The 22,770-nt window shown below is 39.6% G+C and overlaps 1 protein-coding gene across 5 annotated transcripts; it reads left to right on the forward strand.

Moving 5' to 3' along the window:
- The first annotated feature begins 1,379 nt into the window (after window positions 1-1,379).
- Window positions 1,380-21,856, forward strand: waslb (WASP like actin nucleation promoting factor b). 5 transcript variants are annotated; one of them, XM_028043357.1, is made up of 12 exons: window positions 1,382-1,806; window positions 8,558-8,692; window positions 8,783-8,869; window positions 9,237-9,333; window positions 11,063-11,086; window positions 12,995-13,178; window positions 13,612-13,654; window positions 14,842-14,995; window positions 15,399-15,416; window positions 16,754-17,256; window positions 17,345-17,453; window positions 18,497-21,856. In XM_028043357.1, the coding sequence occupies exons 1-12, from the start codon at window positions 1,702-1,704 to the stop codon at window positions 18,559-18,561; spliced, it is 1,524 nt and encodes a 507-aa protein (XP_027899158.1). In that variant the 5' UTR covers window positions 1,382-1,701; the 3' UTR covers window positions 18,562-21,856. The 5 variants fall into 5 exon arrangements, with proteins under 5 accessions (XP_027899160.1, XP_027899158.1, XP_027899161.1 ...); XM_028043359.1 differs by lacking the exon at window positions 11,063-11,086 and having other exon boundaries at window positions 1,380-1,806; XM_028043358.1 differs by lacking the exon at window positions 15,399-15,416 and having other exon boundaries at window positions 1,383-1,806.
- The last annotated feature ends 914 nt before the right edge of the window (window positions 21,857-22,770 follow it).

Consider the following 22,770-nt stretch of genomic DNA (forward strand, 5'->3'; position numbering starts at 1 on the left):
CAGCGCCCTCCTTTTGGCAGTGCCTCTGATTTGAGGTTAAAGTTTTTATTGTGAGAAATTACGTTGTTTTTTTTACAGTGACAGTAACAACCACAGTGATTGGACGTGCGTTACCAATACAAAATGCTTAAAGACCACCTTAAAATAGTACATGAAAATGACATGAATGAGATTACATCGACACAAAACTAGACAAAAGTTTCTGTTACTGATTGTTTATCTGCTGATTTAAATTAAAACCTTTACGGTAAATACAGGGAGCAGAATTACATTACAGAGCAAAATCCCAAGTTACAAACAGCTTCAGATGATGAGCCTGACCAAACATGTCGTCGAAAGTGACACAAACACCCCAAGGTGGATTATTAAAAATATGCAAAAGCATACACACTGCCTTTGTTTGAAGGAGCTGGCTCGACATATCTGATTCAGAGTTTATAAATAGCCTCATGTTCTGAAAATCTTACAGCTCCGCCAGCAATTTTGTAAATGACAAATTTAGTAAAAAAGGATGGAGAATATTCAAAGGTTTATAACTGCCCTAAATTAACTGCCTTTATAAACTGAATGCAGCACAACTCTGGGTAATAAGAGATTTCTTAAAGATTTCTTAACACCTACTTCTATTACAGCTACCATCAATGGTCAACTGTTTTTGCTGATGTGGCTTTTATTTCATCAACCAAAGCGCGTCCCATCCAACAAGCCCATATCCAAATATACATGTTGGCGGGGTTAGCCTGACCCAAATATGCACTTTTAAGCATATGTCAGATTAGGCCCTCTAGTCCTTGAGGCGTAAGTGGAGCATTAATAATTTTTCTTTCGTTTAGTTGCAGGCTATTTTGGTTTAAATGCAAGTAACATTTAAACGGATAATAATAATAATAATAATAATAATGTTCCAATTTTCAGCAACGAGAACCTTTCATCTTTCAGACTTTAACCGAGGAACCTTCAATCGGAAACTTTTTTTTTTATTGCAGGAAGATCATTAATCCTTCTTGTTGTACTTTCACACACTGATCTGCATGCGTTCAGGGTTTAATAATTCCCTTTTCGTGAAGCTTTATGACATATGCACGGCTTCACCTTTTTCCTTATCTCCTCCCAATTCTGTACACATTCCTGTCAGAAAAAGCCACTGGCGGATAGGATCAAACCATCTTTGTGGGTGGCGCTTTACGTTTTTAATCTACATACCGCGACGTAATGTGCTGTAGGCTTCCAATTATATAGAAATAGATATTATATACCTTTATTTAGATCATTTCATTATTTTTAAATGCTATTTAAGTTGTGTTTTTCTTTTAATTTTGGACACATTTGGGAGACTTGCCTCCCCCGCTCCCAGATTTTGGACTCGCCCTAACTCTGCCATGTTGGATGGAACTGGCTCAGGGCTCCTATAACGGCAGGACTTCCAAGGAAAGTTTTCTCCTCGTCCCAGCTTCGTGCTGTTGTCCCAGTTTTTTGCCTGGTTTTGAGGAGCCGAGAGACGCCAAAGCTACATTCCTGCACCGTGCTCGTTTCCCCTCCCACCCACACACACACCTTTACCTCGGCGGAGCGGCGGAATACTCCCGCACCGGCGTGAGGAGTCGGAGGCAGGCCACGGATGACCGAGGGATTGTTGATGTATCTTCCCGGAGCTCCTACAAGCAGTCAGCGGGTGCAGACTTCATAAACTGACCCCTAATAATGAGTGGACACCCGCCGCAACGGCGGCAAAGCAATGTCGGCTCCTTAATCTTGTCACAGCAGGACAATGAAAGCCTTTTTAACTACCTTGGGAGGAAATGCATCGTAAGTTTGTCTTATTAAGCTTGCTAAGAAAAAAAAATGGCTAATGCTGCTAACTTGTGCCGTCATGAGAACCGATTTCCAGCTTGAGTTTGTGGCCTACAATTTTAATTGTATGTCGAGGCTACAAAGTTAAACAGCTGGTTTGTTTTGACAGTCGTTGGGACCGTGTGGAGCTTTGGTTGAAAAGACAACTCTTATTCCATACGCATATATATTTATATATATGTATATATATTGTGTTTGTTGCCATTGGGTTTAAATCAAAGTTGGGAGCTGGAAACATCCAGGAAACCCTGAAATTCCGCTGTCGGCAGCCTAAAACCGCAGCGAGCCTGGAGTTAACACGGCCAGGGTGTCGGAGCTGTTAAACCCATCAGCGGGGGAAAGGAGTGCTTTCGGTACTCTCCTTACATAATGTGGCTGGAGCCTGCTTGTTTTCGGGAAGTGTGCGTCCGCCGAGAAGAATGCGCAGTGGAGCAGAGCTGAGTCGCTTCAAAATTCAACCTCCCAGTGCAAGGCAGACCAGTTCCCCCAAAACAAAAAATGAAAAATAAAATCTGGGAGTAGCCTCCAGTTTCTCCACGATACCTTCAGCAGGGATCACAATAGTGCAATGTCACGATTCAGTTTCTATGCGATAATCTCTTATTACATAAGATATTCTCCATGTATGTGATTCATATTCATGTCCTCGTTGTCAGTGGCAGGCGGTTCTTGCGTGCATGCATGTCCCCCTTCCACCAACCCCAATCATCTCAAACCACAAACACAGGCACCGGTGGAGTTATCATACTTCTGTCCTCTATAGACATCGAATAAAAAATAATAGCAAAAATAATAATAACTAAGTATTTGTCGTCAGGTGTTATGGCTTTGCTAATTGAATGGAAGCAATAAAAACAAGGTGCAATTGACAGGTGACTCTTGACAAGTTCATGCTGCCCTCATTTTAATGCCACCCTGGAAAAAGAGCAACGCTGTATATTAAAAACTGCTAAAACGTCTTGCTGTATTTCTCTCCGTTTCCTTCCTCAGTTAGGACGAATTTGTGCTTTTTGACCTGTTAAGTTACCAGTAGAGATGCGGTTTTGTTTATCTATTTTATTTATTACTTTTTCCCATTGAGCGATCATCGGTTGTTTTTATTGGAAGCAGCAGCAAGCCTGGGTTTTTTTCAACCGTTTACCAATTTAGTTTTTTTTATCTGTAAATTGTGCCTCCGTGTTGACATTTTTGTTTCTTCCAGGTTCAATTTAATGCCTGTAAGCAAAACATTCTGCACTACTCATGTACCTAAACCACCGGGAATCTATTTGATTTGTGATCAAGTTACGTATTTATTTATTTATTTTTATTTAATTATGGAGATGACTCGCAAAAATCTCCGGTATATTTTAGCTTGACTGTATATTTTTCCTCAAAAAGTGTTTTTATCACACTATTTATCCGTTTATTTTGGTTCTAATTTCCTTTTGAGTCTGGTTTTCATTAATTATTGCGCTCATATACTCATATTTCTTTACATTGGAGTTTTAAGTGGAATATGGAAATTGGCCTTCAATCTTTGGTGTCCAGAACATGTCCAAACCGTCCAGCAGTGGACGAATCAAGTTCTGTTTTGGACTGAGGTTTCCATAATGTTACAAATCTAGATATTCTGTTTGTACAGAGTTGCTAGTTGATAGTAGTATCAACTACTAATTTTGCAAAGATCTATTTGGAGTGACATATTTATTGGTTGTTCAGTTTTTATCCGTATCATGGGAAAAAATGTTGATTTCTTTTTTATTTTTTTCACCCCGCTGACACAAGAAGCAGTTCATTCGACCTTGCAGCAAATACCAAGCAATTTCCAGTAAACTGTGTTCACTAATCTGAGTTTCCAGTCAACAAGTCAGGCTAAAAATATCATCCGTTTTGGGTCGCCAGCTAAATTTTTCAGTGTATCCTTTAGACTTGTTCCAAAATCTGCAACAACTTTCTCCCTTTTTTGTGTGTGTGTGTGTGTTTTTCCGTATCGCAATCTTCATAAATGGTTACTTTAAACGGACTGTGTATCTCCACAGGCTTCCTGGTATGGTTAAACTGTAGTTGGGACGGATTTCGCAGCTGTCATCACAATTTCAGCCCTGGACTGGGATCGATACTTCCAGCAGAAGGCGCAGTCTCTCTGACTATGTGGCGTTTCATTGGATATAAATTACTAAGTTACTCTGGGACGTTAGATCAATGGATATCAGCCTAGACATGCGCTGCGGTTTGCCACTGCTGACATTTAGTTAATGATTTAAAGTTTCACTCCTGTGTTGGAATAGATTAGAGAGTTGGCCGAGAATGAAGTAGCTTTTGGACCTTAGGTGTTAATAGTTAGACCGAAGGAAACACTAGTGCATTTAAAAAATAATAATAATAATAAATTTTAACACAAACCCAGGCCTTCCATACTCGGTTCATGCTGTGCTCCATACATTTCTGCGTTATTGTGGCTCTCTTTCCTCTAAAGATGGATGCCATCAGCATTTTGCTAGTCTGTTATTAAAACACACTTAAGTGCAATATTATCAGTAATTATTGGAATAACAGTGAAGGCTAACCCTTTTTTTTGCTTGCTCATTCTTTTCCTTTATCTTGTGAAGTTCCCAACACTTCCCCTTAGCTTTAGCATCTCGGAATCTGAAATGTACCTTAAATATTTGCTTCAAGGTTCAGAAAAATGCCTTTCAGCTGTTTGGCTGGCATGCAGGATGTCAGTGCAGTATGTTGTGTGCAGTCAGTCCCGTTGCACTCAATAAACTGACAAAAATGATTAGAAGTATAGTTTATTGTCCAGCTTTATTAGTTGGGTTTTGTGCTGTGGAAGCAAGTCTGCAGGTGAACGTTTCCCTAAATTTTCAGCCAGCTTACTGGCAGTGCAGTAAGATGACCCCTTTTTTAAAATTTGCTTTTATTACATTATTTCCTCCGGATTGATTTTGTTATCGTGCAATCGAGTGACTTTACAGTAAATGTGCATTCAAAGGTCCTTTACTGCTGCTCCACAGCTGCTTTAACTCGGCATGTTCTCAGTTAGTTCCTCACAGCATTCGCTGTTTCCTGTAATTGTGCTCGGTAAAAGCTCCTTGAGCAACCGAGAAATGGCCTCTTCCTCCTCATACGAACGCAGGTAAACCAGCCGGGATTTCTCTGCTCAGGTGTACGCAGAAACGTTTTCCTGCTCCTCTGCTTAGAAAAGCGCACGTTTCCTGTCTCATGACAGGCTTGGCGGAGCCTGCATGAGGTCACACGGTGACATGCCTCGCCTCCTTTGTGTTTTCTCTTCCTTTTTTGTTTTACATGAGCACACAGGTTTCTAAGGCGTGTCCCCGCAGCTATGTAACCTGTTTGAAATCCACTGACTGCGTTCCTCTGGCTTCCTGACTGTTATCTTGCAGCAATGTGACGGAGACGTGGAATCGGGAACATTCCTGCCAGTCCCACGCTCTTGTCGTCTCATGCAGAGAGACAAAGTATGTGTGTGAGACGGATGTTTGCGAGGGGAAGACTGGAAGTGATTGACAGTGTGACTCCATGCTGGATCTAATTAGAATGGCCAGCAGTAAGCGATGTCCTGACTTGCAGAATGATTGCACATTACGTAATGTACTTATTATGCAGAAAATGCAAGAAACAGAATCCTCTGACAAAGTCTGAAATTTTTACCTGAGAATATACTTGAGTGTGTTTTGTGAAACTTTTAATTCAGGACTTATTTCATAGGTTGATGATAAACTTGCCCCCTTATTTTTTCTGGCAATGTTATAATTTACATGCGTTTTTGAATCTTTGAGTAATTTATTATTTTTTTTAATGCAGTGGGTTGTAGGCTGAAAGACTTTTCAACTCAGCGTAGCGCATGGCTAATTAGCATATGAACAGTATATATACATAATCAGAGCCATTTCCAAACACGTCCAGCTAGAGTCCTTCTGTTAGACCTTCTGGAAGGTCTAAAGTTATAAATTTAGAAATCTTAACACATGAGAAATGAGATGGTTATAAAAGAGCATTCAGTAAAATATCACACATTTAAAAAAACCTGCATAAGAAGAACGGATTGCCTTTATAGCTAACAGAACAGCAAAATTCTCGCTACAGTAAATCTGTTGAATCGGCATTAAATACTTTGGTTTCTTGTTTTTTAGCGACTTTTGTTTATAAGAGCCACAGTTTGTAACTTTATCAAAGGACGACAACAAAAACAGTTGTGTACCGAGCAGAAAAATTTGTCTTTGTTTTCATAGTGAAATCCAGCTCTTTAATTGACATTCCAGACACCCACCGGTACACACTTCAACAACGAGCTCTCTGATTGGTTTGGCTCATTAGTATTCCTCCTGCTGTGTTCAGTATCAAAAGCGCCGTCTTACTCGGCAGAAAGGTGGAAAGGGTCCAGTTCACTCGGCCTGTGAGTGTGTGAGTGTGTGTGTGTGTGTATGGACTGCCTAATCAGCAGTTAGGTCCTACAGGAAGTCCTGTGGTCAGCCTCAGGATTTTTTGCCTTGGGAGGGGGTTGTGGAAGAAAGAGAGAGGAAAAAAAATCAGCTTTCTTCTGCTTTTTTTATTTAGCTGTTTTTAAAAGGCTTAAAGGTCAGCCAAATTTTCTGAGCTCCATTTTCTTAATTTCTCTCCTGGTAGAGCTGGACCTTCCAAGAGCAACATGTAGGTAGCCATGTCGCTTTGAGTAAATAAGGGCTGACTGCAGGGTTTCTGCTCGGTTACATCACTGCATCATCACTGTTGCATGTTGGAGAAGGAGAGTGATAAAGAGGCCGTTTGCTGTTGAGACGGCGGCTTCGCAAGCGAGTGATATTCTTGGATTTATGGTGATGTCACATTCACAACCTCCCCCCCCATCCTCCTCTTTCCTCCTTTCCTGCTGCCTTTGGGTCTGTCAGGAAAAATCAGAGCTTCATAAACAGATGAATCTCCTTGACACCATTGTGTTGCATGAAAAATTCACCGTAAACCTGCTACATAATGTTGCTGGTAGGAATAAAAAGAACATGCTGCTTCTGTGTCTCCTCAATGTTTCACTTTGTGGCGTTTTTCTTCTTTTTCTTTTTTCCTTTTAGTTTGATTTGTTGAGCAGTTTATGAGAAGATGTTGATGTAAGCAGTAATTCCTGGAACCAAAGGCCCCACCGGGTTTTTCCTCTCCTGATGCTCCCGCTTTCATGTGGGCGTGTGTGTGTTTAGTGGCTGTGAAACCGGAGCCCCCCCTGTGAGATCAACACCCTGCAGCCGCATGTAAAAACTATAGGAGCCTAATCTGACCCTTATGATCTCGTCTGCGTGTGCTCTACAGGTGTGTGTGTGTGTGTAGACTCTGAAGCTAGCTCCTGCAGTGTAATGGGCCAGAACAGAACCACATGAATGTGCTTGAACAGCAGCGTTGCGTTTCGTACTCCGACTTCTGCAGCAGAGGTTGCTGGGACGTCGACTTTGCTTACCTGTGTAATATTTGTTAAAGGAGGAGGTTAAAAAGGTGTCAGTTTAGTTTTAGTGTTGAATCCTTTTGGATTTTCTTTTACTACAGGAGGAGATTAGATGAGTTCTGGGTTTCGACACCTGTTTTTGTGTCCTTCGATGCTCCTGTAAGATTAATTGTTTGACGATTTTTAGGGAATCGAAATTATTGTTTTTACAGGAGGATGATGAAATCTTGTGATGCTAAAACCTGACAATATTTTCCAAGTTATAGTGAGTCTAATGAAGCATTGTCTGACTCGGCTGGGTATTTATATTTTCTCCAACGATGATTGAAGATAAAATATGTGGATTAATCAAAAAGGTGTAATCTGATTGCTAGGATACTCGCAGATTACTATAAACCTCATCATCCTGAACTTGATGATCTTTAACGGTTTCGCTACTCATCTGTGGATTCAAATGAGATTTTTCCATTTTCATCCAGGTACTTATGATTTAAAGTAGGAGTGGGTGATTATGGACTCACAATTTCCATCACCATATTTTGCAATATTGTGATGAAGATAAAAATTATAATAAAAGAAAATATTTATTACAGCTTTTTCGAGTAACTGTACATGTGTGACAGCATGGCACAAACGCAAATTGTTCTTGAAAAACATTCCCGTTTGAAATATAAATCAAAGAAGATTGGTTTACATCACTAAGTTGAACACATTTAATCCTGTTTGAATTTCCTGGTATTTATTGATGCGCTCATGGAGAAAATAGTGTTAGTTTTATTTTTTGATTGAACATTATTAATTGAAATTTAACTTGATAAGGAGGAATCAAAGTTCTTATCACGATACAACATTTTTATCAATAAATTTATTTCTTAAAACATTTATTTTAGCTGATAATTTTGGGAACTTCTTTCTACATTTCTTCCTCCTCCATTCAGCTGTGTTATCACTCCGTAAGGTTTTTCTGAACAATGTGTTGAACCGCACGGTTTCGTCAGCCCTTCTTAGAGGAATTGTCCAGAGCCAGCGCTCCTGCTTGCGTCCTAAAATAAGGGCCACCGGTTTGACTCCTGTCATTTCTCAGAAAGAATGACCTCACTGCTTCACTGCTATTTTCAGCATGCGGCTTTTCGATGAATGATTCAGTTACAAAGAATCAGCAGCAAGCGTTTCATCACTGTTGCGTCCGCTTTTGTGTGTGTGTGTTACTACATCTGCTAGTAAATAATTTTCCATGTGGAAACGACCCGGTTAGTGATGCGTGCTCTTCCTTTCCAGACGTTGTCTTCAGGAGTGGTCCAGGTGTACACAGCAGAACGAAACGGCAGCTGGAACAAAAGATGCTGCGGGGTGGCCTGTCTGGTCAAGGACAACCCACAGCGCTCCTACTTCATCAGGGTCTTGGACATAAGGGTAGGTGGAGATGTGACGGGTTTTCATTTTGGCACCACCAAATCAGTGGACAGCTGGAGTAAAAAACAACTTTTATTTTTTATTTCACAGGAGGGTAAGATGATGTTCGAACAGGAGCTGTACAACTGCTTCAATGGTAACCTGCAGAGACCTTACTTCATTACATTTGCTGGAGATGTGAGTTGCCCATGTCTGCTTTTAAGTTTTTAGTTTAAAAGATTCTGGTTTTCACTAGATATGACTGTCTGTCATGTCTCATGCAATTTTGTGAACAAATCAGGCCTCTAGATAACTTTTTTTTTTTTGACAAAAAGTTATTGTTTTTCAAATTATTCTTAATTGTTTTTTATGAACAGATCAAATTAAGTGTAGACAAACAAAGATTTAACTCTGCATATGTTGAGTTAAGACCTTTGTTGGCGAGACTCCAGCAGGCTGTGTGTAGGAGCTGAGTGCTGTCCCTGCGCGCATAATTAAAAATAGATTGGTGTTCAGCTGAAGCTATGTTTTTGTCACATTTTTGTGTGTGTGTGTGCATCTACAGACGTGCCAAGTGGGTCTGAACTTCGCCAACGAAGAGGAGACCAAACGTTTTCATGGCGCCTTAGCAGAGCTGACGGTGAAAAGAAACAGGAAAACGGGTACGACCTTCCGCCGTCGATCTTTGGCGACTCGCAAAAACTATTCACACGCTTTGAACTTTTTCACATTTTCTCATATCGAGACCACAGTCTTCTAGGTATTTTACTGGGATTTCATGTGAGCACAAAGTAGTTTGTGAAAGGAAAAGGAGTTACGGCTTTAATTGTTTTCATAAATAAAATCTGAAGAGTGGCATTCATATGTATTCAGCCCCTTCTACTACCATAATTATGAGCCGCTCTGCATCAATCTGTTACATAAAATCCCAAATGTGGGAGCATTGTGAAAAAGTTCAAGGTTGCAAATGCTATTTCTTTAAAACAATTACAAGGTTGGGGCATTTTACAATGTAACTTTTTGTTTTTTTATTATTTTTATCTGATTCTAAGCCAAATCATGGCGCCTAATAAATGCAACGAAACACGATTGTTGACTTTAACTACTATGAAAATAGGAGCACAAATTAAATCCATGCCTAAACGTCTCTTTTTTTGACGCACTGGTCAGTTTTTAGTTTCAGTAGTTCTGTTAAATTTAATAGATTAATTTGACACAGAGTGATGCATTTCAAGTACTTGTTTCTGTTAATTGTGACAGGTATATCATACCTACTCTGCTAATAAGGTTATTTCTTAGCACTTCAAGTGTTTTTCAGTGTCTTCACCTTATCAGATCTTTGACCCTCTTTTTGTACCTCAGGAGTCAGTAAAGTTATGCTAGACACATTTTGAATTACAAATAATTATATCCAAAGTTATTGGGGTTTTTTTTGACTATTATACAAGTGGAATTAAAGATTTTTCTAAGTATAAAAATGTGGAAAAACAGTTTCCAACACCTTTCACAAGCAGGATGAGCCACAGAAGGTCATTGCTGAAGATGCTGACTAGTCAGTCGTCTATTAAAGCTTATTTTTGGAAAGTTGAGTTGAGCAAAAACCAGGAACACTAACAGGGATTAATGCTTAAAATATATCACTCTGCAATGAATCATCTTTTTGGATTAAATGACCAAAACAATAAAAGAATCTTCATGAACTCTTACTTGTTGAGATGCTCCAAAATAATTTTTTGTACAATGTTATTATAGGGATGTATTGTCTCTGACTAACAACAACTGCTACTCTTAAACAACAGAGTGAATTGTTTTGTTTTGTTGCTGTTTTTTTTCTCATACTCTGGACTATGCTCTGTCTAATCGTTTCCTTCCGACTTCTTATTCACATGTGTTTTCATAAACTTATGAGCACTTTTCCATCACGTTTATCATCACAAGCTCAATTAAAAACTTTTTTTTTTCCACATTCTGTGGCTTTTATTTCTTAATCTTTTCATCTGGTCCGCTTTGAATCTAATGCGTTTCATGACTAATGCCATTTCCTGTTAAACCTTTAACCACTGGAAAACAAACTTGTATTTTTGAAGCCATGTTTTCCACCTCTCCTTCCCTTGTTGCTACTTTTTCTATATTTTAAGGCGAGACACATAGAAACACGCGGATGATTGTTTTCTAGAGGGTCTGGTCGTCTCCTAAACGCACCAACTAAAATTTTCTCACCAACTCTTCTCCACCTGCTGACTCCTGCACTGACAGTGATGAAACTTCTTGCTCTTTTTAAAAAAAAAAAAAATTTCACCTCTGCGCACACTTTGGCGCTCGCTTTCTCCTCTAATTAATAGGACTTGTCAAATGCAGCGTTGTAATGATATGATTTATTTGTGTTCACAGAGAAGAGGCGAGACCCTCCAAATGGTACGTTTTTTACTTGTATGTTATGAAATGGTCAAAATCACATCTGGATTCATCATTTACCTTTCACTAAGTGCTGCGTTCTTGCGACCCTCTTCGCTGACGGGTAACAACTTGGTTATTATTGCCCCCTTGTGGTTGCAGGAATCCATTACACCCAGTAACACAATATAACCTCCACGTTAAGTTGGCATTTTAACAGATGTAGATTTTTATAGAGCTGAAGTTCAGCTAGATGTAAAAATTGAGTTACATCTCTCTTCTCTCATAGAGCTGTATTCCTGTCTATCCTGTTCTCATTCTCCCATCATCTCTGGTCCTTTCCTACTACTTCCTGTTCCAGCTTTCCTTCGCTCATCGACGACCTCGGCTGCTCTTTTCCCCTTTTCTCATCGTTTAATCTGTCTCTGTTTTCATCCCGTCTCAGTCTCTCTTACGCTGTCTGCCTCGTTTTTCTCCCATCCCGCAGCTTCATCGTGTTTTAGAAACGTCACAGATTAATATGGGATTATGCCCTGGATGGGTTTTAATGGTTACATAAAGACCAGCAGCGCTCCGACCAGAATAACTATCTGGGATTAGATGCATTTGCGTGTTTTGCGGGGTAAGACCAGGAGCTGCTGGTCTTACCAGCAAACGGATGCTGGAAAGCTGAACGGAGCGTTGTACTCTGGCCAGCTTGGAGTGAAGTAGGATGGATGTCCATCTGCTGCTGGCTGAATGTCGCTGTTTTTAAATCTTTTTGGATGCCTTATCTGCTTGACGTCTTCTACAACTTAATTTTTTTTTTTACCTGTGAAGGAAGACCTGAGATCTGCTTCTTGCATCAATGCTATTTCTTTTGATCGGTTCCAAGAGCGGCCATGATGTTCTGCACAACCTTTCTTTCGGCCCCATGTGAGGAGCTTCTTTCTGAGGGTGGGGTCGGAGGAGGCCGAGCGGCTCCGGCAGCTGCTGCTGGTCCCGATGCTGCTGGTGGGTTGGGTCCAGGCTGTCTGTCTTCATTTCACTGCCTGGTCCTCCCTCAGGACGAACTCTACCCGTCTCTTTCTGACTCTGCCTCTCGCATGGAGGAGCGAGCTCGCAGCCTTGCGGGTAAAATGCTAGTAGACATTGGGTTGAGCAGCTGCCGAGCAGGAGAAGGCGGACGGGTTTGGGGCAGGGCGGGAGGACGATGCGCTCGCTCGGCGTCACCACTACCCTGCTTAACTCCCAAATGTTTCCGTAAAGCGAGTTCAAGAGGTATGGGTCTGAGAACTGACACAACACAGTTTGTTTATGCTTTTATGACCAACATCTTATGAAAACCCAAACGTTTTGGTTCCCAGACAATGTGCATATTACATAAGACCAATTAAAATGTTTTAATGCTGCTGCTATACCTGAATTTCCCCTTTGTGGGACAATATGCTACTCTATTGTAAAGTGCAATCCACTGTAGAGTTTGAGGGAGATTCCCAACATGTGAACTGCAGTTGGAGTCGATGCTTTAAGAGTCACTGTTCAAAGACTAATCCTGGGTATGCGGTCTGGTTGGTGGATTCTTTTTGGCAATGAAGTCCAAAATCAGCACAGCAACATTTTATTGAACTCTGAAACTGAATTTCGTCATAATCCTCAAATACCTTAAATATATTTCTGTTTGTAAAATGAATATCATTTGACTTTTTCAACACACATGCGTCTTAACATATTGTGTTTTCTTTCGTATAAATTCTAAGAGTTTGTACTTCCACCAAATGCAGACATGCTCTGTTTTCTCTGTGTAACGGTAATAATAAAAAAAATCTGTACTAATATTAAAAGGACTCTACCTGAAATGTCTAAAGCTTTCCTGTTTACCGTCTTCTATGTATTTTTCTGTCTCGTTTCCCAACATTAACGTTATCCCTACGGTCGCCGTTTTTCCAGGACCTGCGTTGCCCATGGCGACCGTCGACATCAAACACCCAGAGATCAGCAACTCGCATCGTATTCACAACAACGCTCCGATGAACAGCCTCGTGCACGGCTCCTTCCCCAGGAGGATCAAGAAGGAAAAGGTGAAGAAGAAGAAGCTGACCAAGGCCGACATCGGCACACCCAGCAACTTCCAGTGAGTAGCCGCTGGCGTTGGCGTTGGCGATTTAGTGGTAATAACTCTGATCGACGCTGTCATAAAATTGCCAGTGTCCTGACGGTGTATATTTAATGTTTGTTTGATCTAGTCTTCATGTTATCCAGCCTTCTTTCAATCCTTCAAGTCTGCCTTCAGTTTTTTCTTTCTTCCACATTCCTTTGCCATCCTTCAGCCTTTCTTGCTGAAGGATATCAACTCTTTCTTTCATTTATCAGGAAAAAATCTGGTCAAACATAAAATGTTGCCTTTAAATTGTGTAAAAACCCTGTGCAATCACTCAGTTGTTACAGGCCACAAAAGAACCAAGTATTACAGTAAACAGGTCTAGCTGCTAACTCTTTTTCTCCATTTGAGTCTTGTCTGACTGCCTTAACTTACATTTCTTCTGCTTTTTTTCTTCTTCTTACAGGCATGTAAATCACATAGGATGGAACCCAAACACCGGCTTTGATGTAAGCAGCATTGATTCAGAGCTCCTGTTTGTTTCCGCGTCTCCGGTTTTGAACGTGCGTGACGGGTAGACCGTCTCTAACCGCATCCAGTCGGCCACGCCTCCCTGAGGTGGATTATTTAAATGTAATATCAGCTTTTAAACGTTAATCCGAGCTGCGCACACAAGCAGATTTCAGATGGAAGAGAATCAACGTGCATCTGCATAATCTATAGCTCAGGTTTCAGACGTCCCAATCAGGGAAACCGCTGGATTCAGGAGGATGGATCACGGCCTGCAAATGAGAAAATTAAGCCCAGGGAATTTTAGCTTAACGAATTCAGGAGTCTTTTTATACATAGCTCTGAGCTAAGAGGTTTATTACCTGGTAAATTACTCTTAAGGTAAAGATAAGCTATTTTTGATCCTTATTGTTAGTTTAGGTTTAATTTTTCTTTGTGAAAAATTAAACTCACAAAAGCTCTTTGTGAAATCAAAGAGCTTTTAGTCTGCTATCAACTACTGTCAGCCATGCGAGCTCATGCACAGATTTCTAAAACAAAAAGTGGAAACATCAGAATGTGTCCCAATAACTGCGAATTGTATCACCATCATCATCATTTTACAATGTGGAAAAAGAAAAGCTCCTCAAAATAGCTTTTTGAGCTCGACTTTTGTCGAGCCAAGTCAAGGTCAGAACATGTTCCAACACTGGCCACTAGGTGGCGGCAGAGCCGCAGAAATTGGTTTCTTTTGGAGTCAGGAAGTTCAGCTCAAAATGTGAAACGAATCTTCACAGAAAACTTTACCAATGTCAAACACTATGTTAGACGTTATGTTCACGTTACTTGGGATAGTGATGATGCAGATTTGTATTTTATTTATTTTAGGAGAATCAGATTACATTTGAGTCTCTTTAGGTTTCATTGTTCAAATTATACATATTTTTTAGGTATGTTCTTTTTTTTTTGGGTGGTGGACGGTTACTTATGTATTTACAAATTTCTGTATAACAGTGAAAAAAATATTCATACCCCTTATACTCCAATCTAACTAAGCTTGAAGTATGTTTGGGTGGGGAAAAAAAAATCTTTTGTAGTTTTAACGTGATAAAATGTGAGAAGCGTTAATGGGTATAAATGATTTTTTTCACATTAACTATGTATCAACGTATTTACTGTGTCCCTTTTCTCTTTTTGCCTTCTCTAGATGAATAACCTGGACCCAGAGCTGAAGAACCTGTTTGATTTGGCCGGCATCTCCGAGGCTCAGCTGAAAGACAAGGAGACCTCCAAGGCCATCTACGACTTCATTGAGAAAAATGGAGGCGTGGAGGCCGTCAAAAACGAGGTACGGAGACAAGGTAAGACGGCAACCGCACTCTCTGCTCCGCGTTTACGCGGGATCTAGATTCAAACAGATTTTCTGTAAGAACGAGGCAATTAATCCTGAACAACTGGGGATAAACAGCCGCTGAATGGGGATGGGCAGTCATACTCAATAGAGTTGAATGTTATTGAAAAGTTTAGTCATTTCGGCGATGCAATTCACAAAGTGAAACGCACCAAAAGAAAAAACCCTTCTCATTAAGCCCACATTTCTTTGTCAAAGTACTTTTTAAATCGCACAAACGAGTCTCATTAGAACAGATACTCTAATTGAATATGACTGTATGGAAATGTTTTTTCAGGATTATGTGAATTTCTTTGAAGCGGGCCGATTGTCTTGAGCTGACAATCTAACTAGTGTGGTGGTTTTATCCCCAGGTCCGCCCAGGTGGAGCGGTAGGTTTCTGTGCATGACCGGCTGTGTAAGCTAACTGTGACGCTGCATGTGCAGCTATGCTAAGATTCCACCATGAGGTGTTTTGCAGTTCCTGCAGTGGTTCTGTCTGCTGTGTGATACTCTGTCACAAGACTTCCTGAATACATCTTCTGATGTTTTGTTGAATAATTGTGTGTCTCCTTCCTTTGGAAGCTAAAGAATTTTAAACTTCTGGTTGACTTTGTTCAACTCTTTGCATGTAGATTGGTGCAAGAAGGAATTTGGTTTTATATGGTGGAACGCGATAATTCTGTCTCATTATGACAACAAACTTCAAAGTATTTTGGGGGGATTTTATGTGATAGACCACCAACACCATGAAGAAGTGCACAGTTGGGGAGGGGAAGGATGGTGATTCATCGCTCGCAACATTTTGTTCCAAATCTGGAAAGTCTGGAAAGTTTGCAATTTTCTTCCACCACATGAGTCAACCTTTGGCTGCAGATACAGTTTCAACTCTTAACAGCTTTGCATGTTTAGAGGCTTTAACATTTTACATTTGTTTTTGTGAAATGGCTCACAAATACAATAGAAAGGATCTATAAATTTTCAAGTCTTCAAACATTAGATTTAGGTCTGGATTTTGTGGAATTCGTATAGTACCTAAAATACTTTGATTGGAAATGCAGCACTTCACCTCTGGCTGTGTGTTGAGACTTTTTCTTTTTTTTTTTTTACTGAAAGCTCAACCTCTGCTCTCAGGTTTTTTGCTTTGCACCCTCTAAACTGTTTTTTTTTTTTATTTCACCGCACTGTGGAAACGATGTGTTTATGGAAAATGCAGGGTTACTTTCTTCAACAAATGGCGTTTTTGTGGCTAAAACTTGTTTCATCAGACCAGAGCACCATCTTTCATATTTGTCTCGCCTTCTACAGGACTTGCGGCAAACAGGAAACTAGACTTATTATTGCTTTCTTACGAAAGAGTAATAGTTCTCCTTTGTGGAAGGAAATGGATCAACCATCATCTATTCTATCACATAAAATGCCAGTAAAATACGTGCATTGTTGTGGTTGTAGTGTGACACGGTGCTGTATTTCTCGGTTTTACTAACATTGATATGAACTCCAGCTGAGAAGGCTGATCCTGTATGGCTTAGTTATGATTGCATGGTTTGGCACATGTAAGAACTGCCAAATATTTCAGTCTGTCAAATGATGAGGATCCCCCTGCAGTTGTCACGAAAGGGGGGAATAAAAACTAAATAAAATCTGGTTGTTATGGTAACTGTCAGTGACTTCTTACAGACATGAAAAGTGTCTGTTTTGATGATACGTTTGTTTTGTTTTTGTTTAGCTCCTCCACCGCCTCCACCCAGAGGTGGCCCTCCTCCTCCACCCCCACCCCAACATGGCTCCGCCCCTCCACCACCTCCTCCTTCCCGGGTGGTCCGGGGCGCCCCGCCGCCTCCTCCCCACTCCCGGCCTCCAGTCTCGGCGCCTCCGCCTCCACCCCCGTCCCGACCGGGTATGTCCGCCCCGCCGCCTCCGCCACCCAGCCGCGGCGCTCTCCCGCCTCCGCCCGCCCCGGCGCACGCCTCCCTCCCCGTGGCCCCGCCTCCTCCCCCTCCGCCGCCGGCCAGCAACGGCGCTCCTCCGCCCCCGCCCCCTCCGCCTCCTCCCGGACCTCCTCCTCCGCCCTCCATGGAGGCCAACGGAGGGGAGGGCAAGTCTGCGCTGCTGAGTCAGATCAGAGAGGGAGCGCAGCTGAAGAAGGTGGAGCAGAAGGAGAGGCCGGTGTCCACCGGCGGCAGAGACGCACTTCTGGACCAGATCCGACAAGGAGTCCAGCTGAAAGCCGTTAGTGTTCATCTGTCACACACACAGGAGCCCAGTAGCTACGCGTTTCATGCAGAAACTCATTTATTCCGGTTTCCCATCTTTACAGAGGGACGATAACTCCGAACCGACATCTACTGACGCAGCGCCGACAGCGGGCATCGTCGGGGCGCTGATGGCCGCGATGCAGAAGAGAAGCAAAGCTATCCACTCTTCGGGTACACACAGATTCAGTACTGATTAGCACTAACTCATATATATATATATATAAATATATATATATATATATATATATATATATACTGTATATACACACCTACATCCAGAACATCTTAATTTATCTCCAGTAAGGGGATTGGAATTTTGAAATAAAAGTTGTGTAGGAACCCTTTAGTATCTCAGTTGTTGAGGTCTTTGCTCTTACACACGCTGCACAGCAGAGGGAGTTTGTGGATTCATTTTACAAATTTCCTCTGTGTGAGATTGGAATGTTACTTTCCAAATCTGTCTCTTTTTTTTTTTTTTTTTTTTGACAAATAAAAGTAACAATTACTTTTATGTAGTTAGGTTTTTATATATGCAGATCTGGGAAAAAATGAAGAGATCACTGCACTGAACCCCATTGAAAACCTCATGGATATTCCACCAAATATTGACTTCTGAACTCTTCCTGAGTTCAAATATTAGTATTGTTGCTTCTGAATGATTATAAACTTGTTTTCTTTGCATTATTTCAGGTCTGTAAGCACTGCATCTTTGTCGTTATTTTTACCATTTCTCATTTTCTGCAAATAAATGCTAAATTTCTTGTTTGGAATTTCAGAGACTTGTTATCAGTAGGTCATGGAATAAAAGAACAACCTTCATTTTACTAAACATACCTATAAAAAGTATAGGTATATACTTTTTACCTGCTTTTTAAGAGACCACATTTTAAGTGGTCTCTTAATATTTGCCAGAGCTGTGTATATTCATCAAACTATTCTTTTAAAACTAAAAGTAATTGAAATGTATCATTAATGTTTAGTTTTTAGATTGTTTTGGTGGGATGTTGGCAGATTGGTTCTCCGCCAGCTTCCGATATTTTTCTTTCACATTGGAGGTTTTCTCTTTTCACTCTATTGCCTGAATATTTTCTGAGAAATAATTTATTTGCCAAACCAATTAACTCTGATCTAAATATTCCATGTTTCTTTTTTCTTAACCTCTCCTTCAACAAATTCGTTTATTCAGTTATTCATTTTCTCCATTTCCCCCACAGACGATGACGACGACGACGACGATGATGACGACTTTGAGGAAGAGGATGAATGGGACGACGAGTGAAACTTTTTTTTGTCTTTCCTTTTTTTTTTTGCCCTCGATGACACTAAAATTTATCCCAGTCTTTCTAAAATAAAGTTGATGACTTCATAATTATAATTAAAAATGTTCCTTCAGTTTTCTGTACATTTTTATTTCTGTTGCCTTTATGCTTTTTCTTTTTTATTAATCTGTGCAATACCTCATTTAATCTATAAATGTTTGTCGGTCTAATCTTAGAGGTTGTCTATCATCGTTTGCTCCATCTTGTCTCTTGATAGGATTAATTTTCTTCCTTTGTTGCTACGCAGCTCAGACGTCTATATTTCCAAATGTGTTGATCACGCTCTGTTTGTCATTTTTCACATCTGCTGTCTCCTGTCACACACGATCCGACTTTGCTCCTATTTTCACCCCGATGTGCAATTTTAAACGTCTCTTAAGCATTTGAGCTGAATGTTGGCTACTTTTTTTTTTTTTTTCCCTCAGCGCTTTGAGAGGGCTTACAGGATAGCGAGACAAGTTGCCACAAAATCTTATTTGTATCATTGTTAGAAAGGGAGAAGAGAAAAAAAAGAGGCTATTTTCGTACCCGGTTGCTCTGTAGTTTATTTTTACATATTCAAATAATTCTAGTTTATTGATCATATTTTCTTAAAAAAAAAAAGAGAAGAAAAAGACAGCACTCTGGAATATTTAGCATTCATTCACTGTGGACTGTACATTTGCTCTAAACTTTGAGTCTTTCTTTGCACATATTGAAAAATCCGACTCGTTGCAGGGATAGAGAACATTTTAGGGTTCGCATCATAATTTAAAGTGCACGTGCTTTAAGTAATGTAGCCAAATACATGAGGAATTGAAATGGTAGATCATTAACACTACAAACAGTAAAGAGGGTAGCCCACAGTGTTATGTTTGGCTCTTTCTTTTTTTTATCTCTGCAACACTACTAATTGACTTTTGTGCTCATTTGTTTTGTTTTGTTTTTTTTACAGTAGAAAGCAGAGTATTAATAAATACCTGTTCATTGTAATCAGGTAATTCATCATGTGATGCTAAAATAAAGATATTTTAGTTTTGCACACTGATTCTTATAATGGGTCCATTCTACGTTTCTGTACTGGTCAAACGCTGGCATATTAATTACCGACCACGTATTGACTGACTACTTTTAATTATGAGCGGTAACATTGGGACATCTATGCACAGTCAATGTGGAATTAAGTAAGCATTGAATTTTTAAGTTTTACCCTTCAAAGTGGATATGTCACAGTTAAATTGTTTAATTATTTTGCATAGCAGTCATAAAAATGAAAAAAATGCGTTTATTACAATATGAGCTGAATTTCAGAAATGTAATTTTTGACTCAGCAGTTCTTACATTTTTATTTTTATTATTTTGGGGGGCTGTAGAAGAAAAAGAAATGACGATGGGTAAAGTTTGTCATTTGCCAATTGTAGTTTTAGTCTAAAGTCAACATAATGCAGAACTGCTAATATGAAGGTACAAAGATGCTGGTCATTTTTACCTTCTCCGCTTTTTCGTTGTTGCTTTCAAAAAAACATAATTTTATTTAAGTGTGAAAAATTGCCGTTTGCCCTGAGGCCTTTTTTTTTTTAATCATCATCGCGGTGTTGTGAAGCCATCTAGATACATTTTAAACACCTAACAATAGTGCTTGGATTTTCAAAGTAGTTAATTTGGATGTAAGCCAAAATAGTTTCTCATGTTTCTGGTTATAATGCATGAAGTTCGACTCGGCGGTGTTTGTATAATCTCTTAAACAGAAAGCCAAGTGAGATGGCCACATTTGCCTTGTTCCTGTTAGCAACTCAGCTGCTAACCCTGACAACATTAAATCTGTTAATGTAGGGATTCCAAGTTTTGTAAAGATGTTTTACTTTTGTTTTTCAGGAACACAGCATCTTCAGATTATATAAGATTGGATAGCCATTTAGCTAGCTATATAGCTACATAGCTATCTGTAGCTATGTAGCTACATAGCTATATGTAACTACATAGCTAGCTATATAGCTAGCTATGTAGTTATTTGACTAGCTTATACACATTTAAAATTTGAGCTTATTCCAATGTTTTCTGGCTTTTTCAGGGCAACTTATTTGAGTAAAATATGTATTCATTTTTGGTGGCTAAAAGACAAGAATTTTAATTATTTGGGCAACAAAAACACAAAGAGAGCAGTCTCACTACTCCAACCCATCTTTCCCTAGCAACGCATTAATTGTAGAAGAGAATAGTTGGTGTTTGTCATTAGCTTAAAATTTGCTAGCATTTGTTTTGTTCCCGTTGGAAAATACTCCATCAAAGGTTAATGTGTGAGGAGGAGTTTGCATTTGTTTTGCACGCTGAATATGAAGAACCAAAACATTTTGTTTACAAGAAGTTTCCAAACATACATTCCATAATAGTCCCTACTTCCTACTTTAACTATAGGTTAATTAAAGCAATTTTTTTCAAAATCTGGCTTAGGTGTACTGCAAAGAAGTGTTGTATGATTAAGAAGTAATGTCTACCATAGCTTTATTCAGGAAATTAAATATTTAAAGTCAATTGGCCAAAATGAGGCTGCGTGTAATTAAAATCTCAGAAAATAATGTACAGTAAAATGATGCGTGGGATTTGAGTTTTCTACAACATATTTAAGCCATCAAAATATTTGACAAAAAAAAAAGTAAAGCGAAATGGCATGGAAATTAATTTAGTTAAAAGTTACAAATGACACCGCATATCAATAGGAATAAATACTGAAACACAGAGTAACATTTTCATTCGTATGAAAAAAAGGTGACTAAAAACATTTTCTTGTCCCACTATCAGTTTTTGTTCCTTCTGTTGGGAGCTACTTGGCACCATAACACACTCCCAGTTCAATTAGCAGCTCATGAAACTGAAGATATTCCTCTGTTAGTTTTAAATGACAATCATCAGTCATGTCTGCTCAAGAGTTTTGAATTGAAAACTACCATCGCTGTAATGCTGCCAAGAAACAGCAGCGTATTCTGATAGCTTAGCTTATAGCACACCAGTTCACAGTCCTACAAAAAAAAAAAACATGTTTCTAAAATGCTTATTTGAAACTTTAGTCGTATCCAGGCAGAAATAATAACTTATCATCCTTTCCTGCTGGTTTGTTTTTCTGTTGGCAAAAACTGAACTGTCAATCTTAAATTTTCTGACGGTGAAAGACAAAGTGCCACTTGTTTGATTAAATTAAGATCTCTGTTGTTGTTAGGTGTTAAAATATGCAAATTCTTTTGTCGGCTTCTTCAGGAAACTGTAAAAAAAAAAAAAAAAGAATGACACCAACTCCAATCCAAAAAAAAAACAAAAAAAACTTGACAACAAATGAGCTCCAGTGTTGTAAACTTCAATAAAGGTTTCTTCACAAAAATGCTTTTTAATCCTTTTGTCCATGCTTAGCATTTTCTTAAAATGTTAGTTGTTAGCCGTTATGTATTTTACTGCTACTGTTTTGTCTCATAGGACGGGGAGGAACCTCACTTGTAAATCATAAAGGCATGGATCTTCTTCATCTGTGAATAGAAAGACAATTATGAGACAAACTCAAGAAAAGAAAACTAAATTAAATGATCTATAATGAAAAAGACACTTGAGTGAGCGGGCTATATTTTTAGTTGATGTCCCCATCAGCTGAACTTTCATCAGTCGCCTTTGCTACAGAGCTTATAAAAGGGATTAGAGGAGGTATGGCACTTTCCACTGATGTTGCACCACTGAGGTTCCACAGAGACAGACACGCAAAAGCTTTTACAGAAACAGCAGCACAACATCAGGGTTTTGACTTGATGTAAGCATGCAGCTGGGTAATTTGAATAATTTTATTACATAACACCCTGCTTTCCTACTTTGGGTAATGGCTGTTTTGCATGGTAATGGGATTCAGACCTGATATAGTGACACATTTTTGTCCAAAGCAGATGGATGTATGCACATTTCACAATGTAAAAGGGGTACCAATTTATGGGATAAAAAAGAAATTGCATTTGTTTCTAGCTACACTTGATCTGAGTCACATGTTTGTAATTCTTTATGCCCGTCTCAGTAATCGACGGAAAAATCATGCGTGACATTAATCAAACCCGACCAGCTGTTTTCATGTTCCCACTGATAATTATGATTTATCTTCGGTAAACAGCTCCAGTTCTTTCAAAGTGGAATGCCTCCTTGCTCTCATCCCAATATAGCTC

Source organism: Xiphophorus couchianus, chromosome 17, assembly GCF_001444195.1.
Source record: "Xiphophorus couchianus chromosome 17, X_couchianus-1.0, whole genome shotgun sequence".
In the NCBI taxonomy this organism is placed as follows: domain Eukaryota; kingdom Metazoa; phylum Chordata; class Actinopteri; order Cyprinodontiformes; family Poeciliidae; genus Xiphophorus; species Xiphophorus couchianus.